Source organism: Lithobates pipiens, unplaced genomic scaffold (genome assembly GCF_037356315.1).
Source record: "Lithobates pipiens isolate NorthernLeopardFrog02 unplaced genomic scaffold, aLitPip1_a1.2 Scaffold_25, whole genome shotgun sequence".
In the NCBI taxonomy this organism is placed as follows: domain Eukaryota; kingdom Metazoa; phylum Chordata; class Amphibia; order Anura; family Ranidae; genus Lithobates; species Lithobates pipiens.
In genome coordinates, this window is record NW_027507787.1 from 171,956,861 (window position 1) to 171,974,712 (window position 17,852).

Here is a 17,852-nt window from a genome sequence, read left to right on the forward strand (position 1 = left end):
GACGGGATTCCGACGTCTGTTTCTCACTGGGCACAACTGGCACTTCTTGTTGCTCGTAGGACGATTCTGCAATCTTGGATATCCAAACATCCCCCCACGTTGCTAGCGGTACAAAAGGCTATCAAATAACTTTTTTATATGGAACGACTGGACGCCATCACCAGAACTCCTCGTCCTACACACCGTTTCTTTGCGAGATGGCGTAACTATATGGAGGTCACTTTAACTCTTCTATTCAGACAGCAATGCATCCATTCCGATTTACGGCTTGGTATCTCCAAAAGGATCTGGCTGGCTCTTTGGGTAGACTTAAACTGTCTCCCCGGGGAGATCCTGCGGCCTATAGGCCACCTTGACATTCTGACCCTAAGATGTGCATTTCTCATCATAACTATGTGTTTCCTCGTCTTTTCTTTGTTCTAGAGGTTGTGACCCTGATGCTACCGATTTTACTCATATCTCTGGCATATTCGGATTGTATAGGCTATTGAGACCCACTCGGGTCCGTTTGCCCCGACCCTGGGGCTATACTGCCATTGGTTCTTTTCTACTAGCTACATAAGTGATTGTATCTGTATACTTTTATTCTGTACAGTTATCTTCTGTAACCTTTTATTTTAAAACCAAATAAAAAAATGTCAAAAAAAAAAAAAATGTGTATAAGTGTTAATACATAGAATACAAAATTTGAAAATATATACTAAGTGAAACACAATGTGAGTTTGCAAATGATGAACACCAAAGTCCAAACACGTGAAAGAAAATCGGCTTCCAAATGGGGTGTTGACATATCAATGAATAAACCAATCAAATGCCTGTACAAACTTCAAGGAATTCTAAATACTGTGAAAGAAGGCATTTCGATTATAATTAAAAAAGAGCTGACATACTGTGCTTTATATCTTATTAAAACAGAAGGGATGCCAGTGTGTGTATGTATGTATGTATGTATGTATGTATGTATGTATGTATGTATGTGTGTGTGTGTGTATATATATATATATATATATATATATATATATATATATATATATATATATATATATATATATATATATATATATATATATACATTTTATATTATGACTTACCGTATATACTCGAGTATAGGCCGACCCGAATATAAGCCGAGGCCCCCAATTTATCCCAAAAAAACTGGGAAACTTATTGACTCGTGTATAAGCCGAGGGTGAGACATGCCTGTCCATCCCTGTGTGTCCGTCCATCCCTGTGTGTGTGTCCGTCCATCCCTGTGTGTGTGTCCGTCCATCCCTGTGTGTGTGTCCGTCCATCCCTGTGTGTGTGTCCGTCCATCCCTGTGTGTGTGTCCATCCATCCCTGTGTGTGTGTCCATCCATCCCTGTGTGTGTGTCCATCCATCCCTGTGTGTGTGTCCATCCATGCCTGTGTGTGTGTCCATCCATGCCTGTGTGTGTGTCCATCCATGCCTGTGTGTGTGTCCATCCATCCCTGTGTGTGTGTCCATCCATGCCTGTGTGTGTGTCCATCCATGCCTGTGTGTGTGTGTCCATCCATCCATCCCTCCCTGTGTGTGTGTCCGTGCAGCCTTGTGTGTCCAGCCTACCTGTGTCCCGAGCCTCCGTCCCGTCCCGAGCCTCCGTCCTTCTGCCATGCCAGGATCGCCGCTCTTCGTCGGCGCCTCGGCGGCCATTCCACTGTTCAAAAGCCGCGCCTCCGTCTGTGATAGGCGGAACACTCAATTTCCCAGCAGTCTGTGTTCCGCCTATCACGGACATCCTCTCATCCTCGTCCGTAGTATGAGGATGAGCGGATGTCCGTGATAGGCGGACCACTGACTGCTGGGAAATTGAGTGTTCTGCCTATCACAGACGGAGGCGCGGCTTTTGAATAGTAGAATGGCCATCGTCTGTCTGCTTGACACGCTGATCGGGCAGGCAGACGACAATGACTCGAGTATAAGCCGAGGGGGGCACTTTCAGCCTCAAAAAAGAGGCTGAAAATCTCGGCTTATACTCGAGTATATACGGTATATCAGACACTTTGTGCATATGAGTTGTCTTGCAATCACTCTCTCGCTTGTCTTGGCCTCTGCTGCCATGCAGTCCAGTGCAAGCTTGCAATGATGCAAAGACAAAAGAGTAAAAAAAAGAGGCAGACTCAATGGACCCCTTGGTCTTTTTTCTGCTGTCCCTCTTCTGTTTCAAACCGCTATCCAAGATTGCTTCTTTCTGCTTCTCTTTTAACTTCTGAACCAAAAACGCAGAGAAAGGCACAGACTATTATCAGGCTGTACAGCAGTAGGCTGATATTTCCACAGAATGGCTACCCAATAACTGAATGCTTCGATCCTAGATGTAAGAACTGAACAGTCGTTTGAAAGAGACTGTCCTCTTCAGATTGGGACAGTAGAAAAGTATAGAAAAAAAAAAAGAGTCCAGTGTTCGCAAAGAGCTGGCTAAGCTATAACTGCATTTTAAGAAAAGCATAAAAGCACAACCATTCTGCAGCACTGCAAACCAAGCACCTACAGCCTGCTAATTGTATGAGCAAATATGGTTGCACCCGTATATATTTAATACTGAAAGCATAGCAGGGCTTCTAAAACTTTACCATATATTGAGATTATTGCTGTCAAGCTAATTTCTTATATATGCCTACCCTAAAAAACAATGAAGAGAATGTTCATTCCTGCTAAGCCATTTTTACAGTTTAAGAATTTCTTTTTTTCAGGATCCCAATGGACACTACATTGGACAGTGGTTGAATGTGACTACTGATCATGGGTTTGCTGATTTGACTTACCATTTGGCAAAAGAATTAAATCTTGGAGACTACAAATTTTCCGTACCTAGTAAATGTGAACAAACCTTTACTGTGGCTGAATATGGTGAGTTATGGTGATCTGTGACATACAGATAAATAAAGAATAAATACAGTGCTACAGACTATCCAAACTAAGTAGTTCCACAAAATAACTTTGTTATATCTAACATGCAAAATAAATCATATCGTTCATTAAAGCTGAATTCCAGCTTTACCATTAGTCTTGCTTAGTTGTACAGGCTACTCTCCTGTACTGAAGTTACTTACTCTGATTTCACTGCACACTGTGAGCTTCTGTGTGATGATGGGGGCACTCTTGGACCCCCTGAAATGTGCCGGCTAGTTTTTGGATTGTCTCCCTTACTTTTATTGGAATAGCGTTTTTTATCTGGACATCTTGGCAGTGGTGTAGAGCTTCATTTTCAATTTTTGTTACATTACATTACACTACAAGCCAAGGAGCCCATGGAAATCTTTTAAGGTATAGAAGCTGCCTGCTTGGGAACCAGATAATTTACATCAACATCAATAATTTAAGACGCTAATAACATTGAGATAACCCTATGGGTCCAGCACAATTTTTTTCCACTTTCCTTAATTGAAGGGTTGATGGCCACTGTTCACTGACTTTGGTAAGTTACAACTTGTGTGCCCATGGATAACTAAAATAAAAGCAGTGGCAATATGAATAAAGTGATGAATGTGATTTAATCATCATTTCATCAATATGTATTTGTTCTTACATCAGGGAACCTGAGGTAACTTGTTCAAAATGTAATTTTCAATCTGAAGTTTGTATGTACAGTCAAAGCTTTTTTTTCCCCTAGATTTGGATAGTGTAAACCCTATCAGGTTTTTATTGCCATCCAGGGATCCAGTAGAAAGATTTTCCTTCACTTTCTGTCCTGTTCCAGGAAGGAAGCAAGGGCAATGTTTCAACAGCAACATGCCTGAAATAAAAATGTAGTGCTTGAACCCTTGATAAATGTTAATTTCCTTCTGTGTCCTTGTTGCGGATTTTTTTCTTACTTCCAGTACCATGAAACTTGTCAGCAGAACAGGAAGTGAGGGTAATGAGTTGAGTCCCTGACACCAGTAAAAACCTTAGAGGAGTTGTAATCCTTTTCCTCTCCATCTTAAAGCTAATAAATAGTTTTTGCCCTGATATAAACTTTAATAAAAGCGGATTAGGGTTAACTGAGGTTTTAATAAAAGGTTAACCGAGAGTTAATATATATATATTTTTTTTTTTACAATAAGAATTAATTAAATAAAATTTAGTTTTTTTTACAATTTATACATAACATTCATTTACAAATGAAGATTGCAATTACAAATGAATGAAGAACGTGACTGGGCTGTCATACACTGGCTGCTGCTATAGAATACTTGTAAGGGGTCATTTTGGACCCCTTACTTGACCACCTCCATGCAAACAAGAGTAAAATAAAAATTGTAAAAATACTTGCCACAATGATTGTTGAAAAAGTAAATCATATAATGGCAATGGAATTGTGGGATCATAATTCCACTTTGCAGTTACAAACTCTTGGGCAGGTAAAACAGTTCCAATTAATTGATAAACCTATTTAGCAGTTTCATCAAGGCTAAGGAATTACCCCCCCCCCCCCCCCCCCAATTAGCTTCACACCAGTTTTTTCATTAAAAATGAGACCTGCTGTAGAATGAGTGTCACATACTTGGCAGTGAGCCTGACTTGAAGAGGAAGGCCTCTCATACAGCTTTAGCTCAGAGGTCACTCACTGGTAGTAAGACAGCAACTACAGAAGCATGGTGGGGTATGATTACCTGAGATCAGTCGAACAGTCTGTGTGGGTAACAGTAGTCAACAGACTGGTGGCCGATGAGCTGGCACAGAGCTTTGGCTGGCGGTAGACTGTGGATGTGCAGCAGGGAGCTGGAGCCATATGTGAACTTGCTGGAGCTGTAGCAGGCTGGATGAGCAGGATGCAAGGTCAGACAAGCTGGGTCAGTAACAGTCGGTCAAATTAAGCATAAACGACTGGCAGCGGGAAAGTCGGGTCACAAGCCAGTGTCAACAATGATGAAGAAGATCAGGCAAGAACAGGATGCAGAAGCAGAATCCAGGGGCAGGCCAAGGGCAGGGCAGATAGCAGACGTGTGGTCAGGAGCAAGCTAGGTCAGGAATCGGGATCAGAGGTCAAACAGGTAGCAGGAACAAAGCACACAGAAGCTGTAAGACCAAACAGCGCTGAGCCAATGCTGCAGCCTTGTTTAAATAGTGACGGGTGCACAGTCCTGGTTGAGCATGTGCGCACACCTATGCCCCCGTCTGTGCCCACCTGCCTGGTAAAAATATGGACCCAAACACCTGACACCATTCTCTGAATATTTTTCTACTACTGGATACCAAACTAATGGCTTTGTATTATTAATTGTTGGATTATATGTTACATCTCAAGCCATATTGGAGAATATCAGTAGTCAGGCAGTACGGGTCATAGCAATATTATGTTTTATCAAAATAACTGTTGTACTCATGTGACTGTTTTATGTGTGTGAATTTTTGACAACTAAATAATAAAATATTTCTAATACTTTTAGATTGAGTACTCATGTGCCGTATAAAGTCCACTTAGTAATAGTCTCTCTTTTCTTCTTTTCCTACTTAATATTGTTTTTTTTTTCAGTTCTGAAGAGGTTTGAGGTACACATCAACTTACCAAAAACTGTGGCTTCTACAGCAAAATCCTTTAATCTGGAAGTTTGTAGCAGGTAAGATCAATAGCAGCACGGGTTTTGATCCCTGAAGCCCAAGGCCCTTGCTGCATGCTGCACTTACAGTCCTATTTCTGGCAGCTAGCAATTCAGACCTGCATCTAATAAAGTACAGCCGTGACAAAAGAATTGCACAAATATTCATTTTCGCAAAGTCTGCTTCAGTGTTTTTAGATCTTTTTGTCAGATGTTACTATATTACAAGCATTTTATAAGTGTCAAAGGCTTTTATTAACAATTACTTTATACAGAGTCAATATTTGCAGTGTTGGCCCTTCTTTTTCAAGACCTTTGCAATTCACCCTGACATGCTGTCAGTCAACTTCTGGGCCACATCCTGACTGATGGCAGCCTATTCTCGCATAATCAATGCTGGAAGTTTGTCAGAATTTGTGGGATTTTTTTGTTCACCCGCCTCTTGAGGAGTGACCACAAGTTCTCAATGGGATTAAGGTCTGGGGAGTTTCCTGGCCAGGGACCCAAAACTTTGATGTTTTGTTCCCTGAGCCACTTCGTTATCACTTTTGTCTTATGGCAAGGTGCTCCATCATGCTGGGAAAAGGCATTGTTCATCACCAAACTGTTCTTGGATGGTTGGGAGAAGTTGCTCTCGGGGGATGTTTTTGCACCATGTTTTATTCATTGCTGTGTTCTTAGGCAAAATTGTCAGTGAGGCCATTCCCTTGGCTGAGAAGCATCCCCACACATGAATAGTCTCAGGATGTGTTGATATAACACAGGTCTGATGGTAGCTCTCACCTTTTCTTCTCCGGAAAAGGTTTTTTGCAGATGCCCCAAACAATCTGAAATATAATTCATCAGAGAAAATTACTTTACCCCAGTCGTCAGCAGTCCAATCCCTTTACCTTGTACAGAATATCAGTTTGTCACTGATTTTATTTATTTTTTATTGGAGAGAAGTGGCTTCTTTGCTGCCTTTTTTGACCCCAGGCCATCCTCCAAAAATCTTCTCCTCTCTGCTGCTGTTCCTGAGCAAGCTCTGCACTGGTGGTGCCCCAATACCACTTCTGAATCAGACGATCCCTGTGCTTGCTAGACTTTCTTGGGCGCCCTGAAGACATCTTCACAAATGCATTGCAAATGTTTTTTTTTGTGGGATAAAGTTCATTTTCATGGCAAAAAGGGACTTTGCTATCATCGTTATTATTATTATACAAGATTTATATAGTGCCAGCAGTTTGCACAGTGATTTACAACATGAGGACAGTACAGTTACAATACAATCCAATACAGGAGGAATCAGAGGGAAATTAATTGCAATTCGTCTGATCACTCGTCATGATATTCTGGAGTATATGCAAATTGCCATCATAAAAACGGAGGCAGCAGACCTTGTGAAAATACATTTTTGGGTCATTCTCAAAACTTTTGGCCATGGCTGTAGGTTGCAAAAAACTCACAAAATGGTGATGGGAAATTGTGATTGCAGAAAGAAAGTGAGATTTCTATTCAGCCTTCCTTTGCTGATCTAGACCAAGTAAAATAGGAAGGACTTAAAAATATTTTTAAAAAGTATTTTTGATTCAGCATGCAAACCAAAGGCTGATGGGTTCACATGCCTGAATAATCAACATGGAGAAATTGGGCTTCCTAAAGGATAAATGCACTTTTAGTGTATCTCGACTTTTCAAAATCTACCCCTCACCCCCAAACTACTTTTATATTAAGTCATACATACATAGAACATCATTGGCCAGAGATCACCACTATCTGACAGCCCCAGTAATGTACAGCCATGGTTGAAAACATCATGCAAGTGTCCTTGCCCAACTAGTAACTCTGCATCACAATCTCTATTTGTATCATTACAAGGCACATATGTCAGCCTTGATGAAGACTACTCCTACTCTCCTACTCTCTCATAAAAAGATTTATTGTTTGTAATGTTGTTAGAGATTTTTCTTCTCTTCTTGTCTGGTAAGACCCTTGTTACTGTAACTGTTAGGGCTGTCTCTATAAGAAATTCACAGAACTATTTATTATGTGAAACTGCATGTACATTTGTTCTGTATGATTGGGGGGAAAAAATAATCTTAATAGGCTTTTTTTCTCTCCAGGTCAATTTTTTATTTATTTTTTTATTACAAAGTAGAGTGAGTAAGGAAAGTACCACATTATGGCAACTAGATAGAGCTGATGATGCACTTTTGTTGTCTATGATCATCAACTCCATCTAATGGCCATAATGCAGCATTTTCCCGATTCATTGTTTTCGGTGTACATGGATAGCCTTCCAACATAAATTTTTGCCCCATTCACACAGAACAAATGAAAATTCAATTTCACAAGGTGAATAGTTCTGCTTTTTAATAAACCCTATTGGAAGATAAATCTCTCAAATTGAGCACTAAATGTAAAAAAAAACAACAAAAAAACTCGACCAACTGGACAAAATTACAGCCATTCTGATTTGTTAGAGCAGCAGAACTGAAGATGAATGTCTCACTAAGGTACCTGTATGTTTTTTAGACTCTTCCATTACTTTTGCGTAAGGTTTTTCCCCTAACTACAAAGGACTTTCCAGGTCCCTGGTTTAGCCTTACACACCTATCTGTACCCAAATATAAGGGGAGGTTTTGGCCTCTCAGACTTGAAAAAAAAAATACTTCTGGGCATATCAGCTCATGAGCAATGATACAATGCAACTTCCACTGTGCAGAGAATTGGGTGGACCTGGAAAGTGCAGCAACTGCTAGATTCCAAACTGTGGCTGGCCTATAAACATATCTGCAGGATAAACCTTACCCATTGACACATAGATGGTACACTAACAAGGTTTTATGCACCTTATACATCCTGTGAATTCCTGTGTCATCCTAACCAGGCCTCGTCTCTCCCCTGAGCATGAAACTGGATTTCAAACCAGGGATGTCATACCCCCAACCCCGAGCTCACCAATTTTTCAGATAAGATTCATTTTGGGACAGAATGACATTGGCCAGGGACACCTTTTGTGGGTGACTGTGCTTTACATTACTACCTGTGTGTTGGGCAACTCTAAATTTAAAACCAGTCCAATACCACCTACATTACTCCTCCACAGCCCAGAAACATTACAGGTAATCTCTGACTAAGTGCATGACAGCCTATTCCCATTTACTGGCAGTCGCACTGACCCCCAACCCTGAAAAAATGGTTCATTGGGTAAAACAAAATTGCAGACGTGGAATTTCTCATCCATATCTCATGACCACTTTGTGAAATGTACTCAAACATGAGCATGTTGGATCTACTAGAAGACTACTGACTACTGGTACATGATTTAGTAACAAGGTAGATGCACAAGAAGATCTGACTGAATTAGCAATACCTGAGACCCCCATTCTTGTCCACAATAGTATCTTTACTCCTGAAGATGAAGCCACTTCCAGATTCTCTCTTCTAATTCCATGAATACAGTGGTGCACTTGTCCAGCTCCCTTCTTCTCCTGTACTACCTCCAAATTTAGTCATATACCTCCCCCCTAAAATCACCCACCATTTTTTATTTTCCTGGGCCCTATCTGAACTTAATCCTACAGTATATACACTGTATCCCCATCTTTGATCCTTCTACACACTAGGTACTTTGCTTATACCACTTCATGTCACCACTCTCTGTTCCTTTCCATTTATTTCTTATCCTACCCTGCCACTTTAGATTTTCCTCAAACTGAAACGCATTTCTTTAAACTCCCCCATCACTGCTTCCTGGTACATGCCAGCACCCTACAATGAGGGTCACCTACACCCCATACTTTAGCTGATATTCGCTGTAAAAAGATTTATTGGGTGACAATTTCCACTAATTTCCTAATTAACCCTTTCACTGCCAGATCAGTTTTTGTCATTTTTTTTGTACATGTGTTTAAAAAAATAATTTTAGGCCTGAAGATTACATAAAATCGCCAAACATATCTTTTCGGATAGCAGGCATCCTAGACAATAAAATAGTGGTAGTTTCAGATTTTTAGTGTAACAGTTTAGGAAACGCTGGCTTCAGTTATTTCTTCATTAGTTCCATGGAAAATGTAGAGTCAGGGAATTCTAACACTTTTCCAACAATCACTAATAAAATCAGATACAGCAAGGCAACTAGCATGTCAGAAGGAGGTCAGAAATCTCAGTTACCATTTTTCTTTCATTCTTTTAATTTCTGCATTAGCTAGACATCACAGATTTATTTATGTAAAAAGTACATAAACACAGCCTATTTCTCATCTTTAATTTCCAGTTACACCTACGGAAAGCCGGTACAAGGTAACCTAGACATTGAAATCTGTCCAGAAAGTCGTTCTGTGTGTCATTCACCTTATGGATGTTGCGGTGTATTTGATCATGAGGAGCACGATTCGGAAACATGCATAAAAATAACACACGCTAAGGTAAATGGGTGAAACAAGATGTGGTTCTCAGTCAGTCTTTATTTCTTTCTGTGACCCCCAGCTGGGATATCTCCCTTCACCTTTGGCATAGCTATGAAAATCCAAGGTTGGCTTTTTAGTTGAATTACCCTAGTTACCAGCCTTACATAATTGTACGAGGGGGTCTTAAAAAGTTTCTGCATTTTTATATTTTTGATGGAAACTATGAGGGTGGGAGGAGTACTGATCGTGTCATGTGACTAGTCTGTCAGGCAAGCCGTCTGACCTTGCAGTTTAGTATAAGCCTTTGTACACACGGTCGGAGATTCCGACGGAATGTATCCGATCGGACCGTTTTTTCGGATATTCCGACTGTGTGGTCTACATCGAACTGTTTCTGTCTGAGTATCCGACGGACTAAGTTTTCCAACTTGTTGGTAAAATTTTCTGACAAAATGCTGAGATCGGACATACTCTGATCATGTGTAGAGAATTCCGATCGGACAAAGTACCACGCATGCTCAGATCAAATTCCTACACCAAAGCTATTGGCTACTAGCGTGAACGTAGTCCCGTCGTAACGAAATAACGTCATCACGACGGATTTTCCGACGACTTTGTCCGACCGTGTGTATGCAACAATTTCAGACAAAATCCGTCAGATTTGGTTGTTGGAATCTCCAACCGTGTGTACAAGGGCTAAGAGTTGTCAAGCTGTGGTGAAGATGGCTGCAAAACTTAAAAACTTAAAGTGCAACAACTTTTTGAAGAATCCTCCTATTTATTACTGTGGAACATCCCCTTGGGAGTCCACAAAAACAAACATGCTGAATTACCAGCACTAATAACTATGGGTTGTGCATATGCATATAAAGAGAACTTGGATACATGGCAGTTGAGGCTTGACTGAAATGTTAAGCTTGGCCTATGATATCTAAAAGGATTTAGCCACTTTTTTTTATATATATTTGTAATATGGAATGGATACAGTATGCATTTTATATCTATATGATAGTCTGTAAGCTTATTTCCTCTTCCTTTCCCTTTCATTTCTCCTGCATTCCTCTCTGAATTGTTGCACCTTATCTTTTTTAAATGCATTTTTCTATAGTTAAATTGGCCTATTACTTTATACACTATTGACAATTTCAGAATATCCTTTCCTTTAGACTGACAGTAAGGGGTGTCTATCCAGGGAGATCGACCTTCATGCTTTTAACTTCTCAGGTGAAGATCAAAACAAGCAAATACAGATATATTCTACACTGACAGAAGATGGCACAGGTAAGAATTTAGAAAATGGCTATTAGCTTAAAAATGTACTAGCAGAGAATGTGACAGTAAATCTGTGTCTTCCAGGCCACACGGAGGAAGCATCAGCTGTGCTCCAACTCGTCAGCTCTCAGAAAATTAAATTTGAGAATACTGGAGGGTTATACCAAAGAGGAATTCCATTCAGTGGCAAGGTATATAGAGAAAATGAAAATTAGGGAAGAAATACAGAGGTGTTATTTTGTAAAACCTGTTTATTATTAATAATAATTATAATAATAATAATAATAATAATATATTTTATTTATAGTGCTCTTTTCATCAAAAGATCTCAAAGTGCTACAGGTTAAAAAGTAACAGAAAAATGAGAAAACACATGTAACTACTGTTGTTTAGGAAAATATTCAAATCATTATTATAATATGTTTAATTTTATTTTTAGTACTGTAGAGACCCTGCTTCAGACAGTAATGCAGGGCTGGTCAGGCTTGGCCTTTGCGCTATGGTAAAACTACAAATCGTATGCATCTACCTCTGGGGGTCTGTGTGCTTATGTGTCTTACCATGCCTCATTGGACTTCACAGCTGGCGTACTGAGGTTTCATACCCCTTCAGTAATGAATTGCTTTGTTTCTGTGCTTACATGGGTCAGCATAAAACAAGTCTCCATTTCTTCATGCACCCCTCTGGACACCCCAACCACCACACCCATCACAACACCGCCACCTATTTTTCCAAAATTCACTTCATATATCCTTTCCTCTTCTTCCTGCAGGAAAGCACGACAATTTGCTTATCACAGTGAATGGCACTGATGTTGTTTTGTCAGTACTGCTCTCTATAGTATTGTACTGTAAACCCAAGCCAATGTGGTGACCTTCCCTCAGGAGGTTTGTCCTAGACATGTGCAATTTGTTTTGTTCTGAATTAGTTTTTCTGCAAAATTCGTCATATTCGTTTATTCGGAAGCATCTGAATGAACAAGACTATTTGACAAATTTCTTCAAAAACCGAAGTCTCTAAAAGAATGGACATTCGAAAGAACGAAAATCCAAAAATTTGAAAATCAGAACAAAAATAAGAACAAAAATACGAAAGAACGAAAAACATTTGGATCATTTTTGTTTTTCGTATTTTCTATTATAATTAAATTATTAACCATTATTATAGTTTATTTTATTATTATTTATTAATAATACATAATACAAACTATTATAATAGTTATAAACCATTAAGTTGAAAGGCTGGCCGTAGGCCTGTATTTGTGGGAGGAGCCTGAGAGGGCTATTTAATCCTCCTCCTCTGTCAGGGCCAGTGTTGTTAGGATTTCTGGGTAGATGGTCATCACTTCCAGCTACCTTTCTGAGCGGCGGTTGGCCGCAGCATGGTGTCAGTTCCTCGTCCGTCCCCATCATCCCTGGGTTCTACTGGGGCCGCCCTGCCCATCCTTGCGGTCCATGTTCCAGCTTCATGGGGGGGTGCCTGGGGAGCATCCTCCTCCTCACACTCTCCCCTTAGCTCATTCTGGCTTCCCGCGGCGCTCATGCCAGGGGGAGCAGGGGGGGGCTGTCTGTCCGTCGATCAGTCCATCCATCCATCCCACTATCTTCCCAGCTCCACCTGCTCAGCATGCTCGTCTGATGGTGGGGGGGTCGGGTCCTCCTGAGCTCCACGTGGTGGGTTCCCCCCCTCCTGAGCTCCACATGGTGGGTCCCCCCTCCTGAGCTCCACGTGGTGGGTCCCCCCTCCTGAGCTCCAAGTGGTTGGTCCCCCCCTCCTGAGCTCCACGTGGTGGGTCTCCCCCCACCTCTGTTCCACATGGTGGGTCTCACCCCCCCGCCTGTGCTCCACGTGGTGGGTCTCACCCCCCCTGCCTGTGCTCCACGTGGTGGGTCTCTCCCCGCCTGAGCTCCACGTGGCGGGTCTCCCCACCCGCCTGAGCTCCACGTGGCGGGTCCCCCCCGCCTGAGCTTCAAGTGACATTTCTGTCACAGAGCTCAGTCCAGCATTTCTGTCATAGCGCTCAGTCCTGCTTTTCTGTCATAGCGCTCAGTCCAGCTTTTCTTTCACGGCGTTCTCTCCAGCTTTTCTGTCACAGCGTTTTCTGTCGCGGCGTTTTCTGTCACAGCTTTTCCGTCATAGCGTTCTGTCACAGTTTTTCCGTCACAGCGTTTCTGTCCAGCATTTCCGTCACAGCGTTTCTGTTCAGCATTTCCGTCACAGTGTTTCTGTGCAGCATCTCCCTGTGCAGCGTTTCCGTCACAGCGTTCTGTGCAGCGTTTCCGTCACAGCGTGCTGTGCAGCATTTCCGTCACAGCGTTTTCTGTGCAGCGTTTCCGTCACAGCGTTCTGTGCAGCATTTCCGTCACAGCGTTCTGTGCAGTTTTTCCTGTCATAGCGTTCTGTCCAGTTTTTCCTGTCTCAGCGGTCTGTCCAGCATTACTGTCATAGCGGTCTGTCCAGCATTTCAGTCATAGCGTTCTGTCCAGCATGTCTGGCATAGCGTTTCTGCCCCTGGATGCCTGTCATAGCGTTCTGCCCCGGCATGTCTGTCATAGCTTTCTGCCCCTGGACTTCTGTCATAGCGTTCTGCCCCCTGGACAGTGTTGGGGACAAGGCAGGTATTGTAGCAAGAGCTGTACTTTTTAATGACGGGGCATATTTTTTATTTAAAACCGGAGTTCTAGCTAGCCTAATAATTTATGTTTTTGGTGATATGTAATTGCTCTTATAGCTGGCCTTACATCACCAGATTCCTCCATCCACAAAAGTGAGATGGATTGAGGACTCTCCTCTGCCACGGCATTGTCTTCTGACAGCGGCAACCACTGCTGTCAGAATACACCAATCTAAAGCTGCAGTTGATTAGATGCAGCGGCTGGTTGGCAAAAAAATGTCAACATGTCCCTTTGACAGAAGTGGATTATACAATCAGCTTGTGTTGATCAGGGGAGCTCATACACTTATCGTAAGTCCATCCAGGACTGGCTGAAGTTTAATCAGTGTAAAGCCTGCGTAAGCCTATGGTGTATTATCATTGGCATTTCCTGAGGAGTAAAATTCAATAGGCTGTGCTAAGGAAATAAAAAATTTTTTGGCCTTGTGCTTCCAGTAGATGCTGTGTGAAGGATAGGGATGAGTGAACGGTTTGGCCCGAGCATAAGTTCAGGTTTGACCGTTTGTTCGCCCCCCCCCGAACAGACCACAATGCATTGCAGCGCTGAACAGTGCATTGCAAGCCCTGATTGGCTGAAGCAGTGAAAGCTTCAGCCAATCAGGGCATAGAGCACTGTCAGAGTCATGATTGGACACTGTCATCATGACTTTATTCAATCATTGTTCATTCCCGCCCCACAGTATAAAAGTATTCTGTCAATGGCAGCAATTTTCAGTGTGATTTCCGCGTGGAGAGAGCTAGAACAGGGCTCTGTTCAGTGCTATTAGTTAGTGTGCTACACTGTGCTATTTTGCTTCAATTGTCAGTGTAGAATATTAGTTTAGTGTCAGTCTAGGGATAATGTGAGTGTAGTGTGGAGGACCATCATTCATTCAGCTTTGCATAGTGTGCAGCTAGAGTAGGGACAGCTCAGATAGTTTCACTGTAGTGTAGTGAAACCGTGTCATTCATACATACTTTAGTGTAGAGTAGGGACAGCTCATATAGTTTGTATAGTGTAGTGAGACCATGTCAGTAATCTTGACATTAGTGTATAGCTAAAGTAGGGACAGTTCAGATAGCGTCAGTGTTCTGATTGCATTACTGCCAGTTTAACGCCATTTACTTCTATATGTGTTGCTGCCAGTTTATCACCATTTACTTCTGTGTGCTTTACTGACCGTTTAATTCCATATCATTTTGTGCGTTACTGTCAGTTTAACGCCAATTTATTCTGTGTGCTTTACTGCCAGTTTAATGCCATATAGTTCTGTGCGTCACTGTACGTTTGGCGCATTATATTGCAGTATATTATAGTGTGTCTGTGTAGTGTGAGTATTCAAATTAACCACTTACAGACCGGACCATTTTGCTGGCTTAAGACCAGACCACTTTTTGCGATTCGGCACTCCTTCTCTTTAACTGACAATTGCGCGGTCGTGCGACGTGGCTCCCAAACAAAATTGACGTCCTTTTTTCCCCACAAACAGAGCTTTCTTTTGGTGGTATTTGGTCACCCCTGCGGTTTTTAATTTTTGCGCTATAAACAAAAATAGAGCGACAATTTTGAAAAAAACGCATTATATTTTACTTTTTGTTATAATAAATATTCCCCAAAAATATATAAAAAACATTTTCCCTCAGTTTAGGCCGATACATATTCTTCTACATATTTTTGGTAAAAAAAATCTCAATAAGCGATTATTAATTGGTTTGTGCAAAAGTTATAGCGTTTAGAAAATAGGGGATAATTTTATGGCATTTTTATTAATATTTTTTTTTTTTTACTAGCAATGGCAGCGATCAGCGATTTTTGTTGTGACTGCGACATTATGGCAGACACATCGGACATTTTTTACACATTTTTGGGACCATTGTCATTTATACAGCAATCGCTGCTATACAAATGCACTGATTCCTGTGTAAATTACACTGGCAGTGAAGGGGTTAACCAGGTGGTGGAAATGTAGGGGTTAAGTGTTCCTAGGGGCGTGTTACTAACTGTTGGGGGCTGGGCTTTCTTTTAGTGAACACTGATCTCTGCTCCAATCACATGGAGCAGAGATCAGCATCACTTGTTGCTAGGCAGAACTGGGAGATGCTGTTTACAACGGCATCTCCCAGTTCAGCCGCCCCATGAGACGATCGCGGGTATGCCCGCGGCGATCGAGTCTGTGGGACCCACGACTGGACTCACGGGGGTCCCGACCGGCACGCGAGTGCGCCGCTGGTGGTGCGCTCACGATGGCAGGGCAGCATTTAAAATTGGACATACCTGTACGCCAGTATGCCTGGCCGTGCCATTCTGCAGACGTACATCGGCGTGCGCCGGCCGGGAAGTGGTTAAAGTGCACCAAACTCCACTTTACATTGATTAAAGTTCATCTACGTACAGATTTCAACTTCTTCTTTACATTTGCTTATAAGCACCGCCCCCCTCCCTCCAATAATGTCTGGGAGGACAACAAGGAGAGGCAGACGTTCCCTTGGCACTGTAAGGGGGCCAGCAACAAATGTGTCCACAAGCAAAGGTGGATGTGGTGGTCAGTCCTCAGGCAGGGCATCATTTCCTCTGTTTAGTGAGTTTGCCTGTGCTTTCAGAACTGTCATTCAGTGCTGTAGGAGGTTTTGTTACTGATCATAGAATCAGGGCCATCTTTAAGGCAGGGCAAAAGGGGCAGCTGCCCTGGGTCCTGTCATTGTTGTGGGGCCCAAAGCATCTGCCTCATGCTTGCCAACTATCCCAGTTTAAATTCCCTTGCTGTGTCCTGATATCTTAGTGTGGAGTGCTGGTACTAATGCTGCCCAGCTCTGCCCTATTGTTGCATACAGATGACTCACCTGCAGACCCTGTGTTTACATGTAAATAACCGGCATTCATATGTAAATAGCGGCAGCATTACTAAGTAAATAGTTGCGGCCGGCAGCATTGATATGTAAATAAAGGTGGCATTCATATGTATATCATGTCCCCCTGCAGTGAGGAGATGGTGTGCTGTAACCTCTAGCGGTGAGCAGTATTACTGTACAAAAATCTCTAGCAACCAATTAACAAGCAGAAATAATTTACTTTAATCTCTAGAAACTAATCAGTGAGCCATGTGTGCTGCAACCTCTAGCAACCAGTCATTAAGCAGTAATGATAGGCTGTAACCACTGGCAACCAATCGCAATTGATGCCTGATCTCATACAGTAAACTGAAGATTTTATGTCTAGCTGCTATTTATTGTATGTCTCAGATCATGTGGAGAGTGAAAGTGCATGGGGGGGGGGGTCCCAAGAAATTTTTTGCCCAGGGTCCAATCAATATTAAAGACGGTCCTGCATAGAACGTGTCTGTCCACAGACTCCGTCCGTCTACCGTTTGACTTTTATAAAAATGAATCAGTCCTGGATTACCAGCTATGAAGCCCCCCGATGCCGATGTCACTGATTAAGTCTTTTTGGGATGTGAAATCTCTGTTGGAATTCGCGATTAGTTTTTCACAAATTGTTTTTTTTTTATTGATGCATATCCCCTAGGGCAGGACTCAGACCCCTATAACCATTGTATACCTAATTACTTGCATACAAGCCTTCAAAATGGGCACTATTGATTTTTGACGTTCGGGTCCTATTGACTTTAATGGAGTTTGTCATTCGTGTCCGAAATTTAGCGATGTTCGAAAGTTCTGGTGCGAACCAAACAGAGGCCCATCCCTAGTGAAGGAGCCTCCCTAGAGGGAAATCTTTCATAAGGCTCTGCAATCATTTGTAAAGAAAGCCAAGAAGACCCAAATAGAATCCAGTGCAGTATTGTATCATTTTTCTGCATGATTGGCTGAAATTAGATTGCCAGGCGGCATGGTACATGAAGGAATGTCATAGCTAGAACTATACTATAGCTGCAAAAGACAGGGGTGCACAATAAAAGCTACCATTATTATTATTTAAAAAACTAATTGACAATTCAATATAGCCTTACTTCTCATTGAAAGAATATCTTATGAGTGCA

The 17,852-nt window shown here is 41.9% G+C and overlaps 1 protein-coding gene across 1 annotated transcript in view; it reads left to right on the top strand.

The window, feature by feature from the left end:
• The window catches only part of LOC143930663 (alpha-2-macroglobulin-like protein 1), a 177,732-nt gene that overhangs the window by 22,756 nt on the left and 137,124 nt on the right, over positions 1–17,852 (top strand). Inside the window, exons 6-10 of the mRNA XM_077455162.1 lie at positions 2,713–2,869; positions 5,478–5,562; positions 9,800–9,950; positions 11,099–11,213; positions 11,289–11,395. Coding sequence (XP_077311288.1) covers positions 2,713–2,869; positions 5,478–5,562; positions 9,800–9,950; positions 11,099–11,213; positions 11,289–11,395 — 615 coding nt within the window. The remainder of the gene's footprint in view (positions 1–2,712; positions 2,870–5,477; positions 5,563–9,799; positions 9,951–11,098; positions 11,214–11,288; positions 11,396–17,852) is intronic.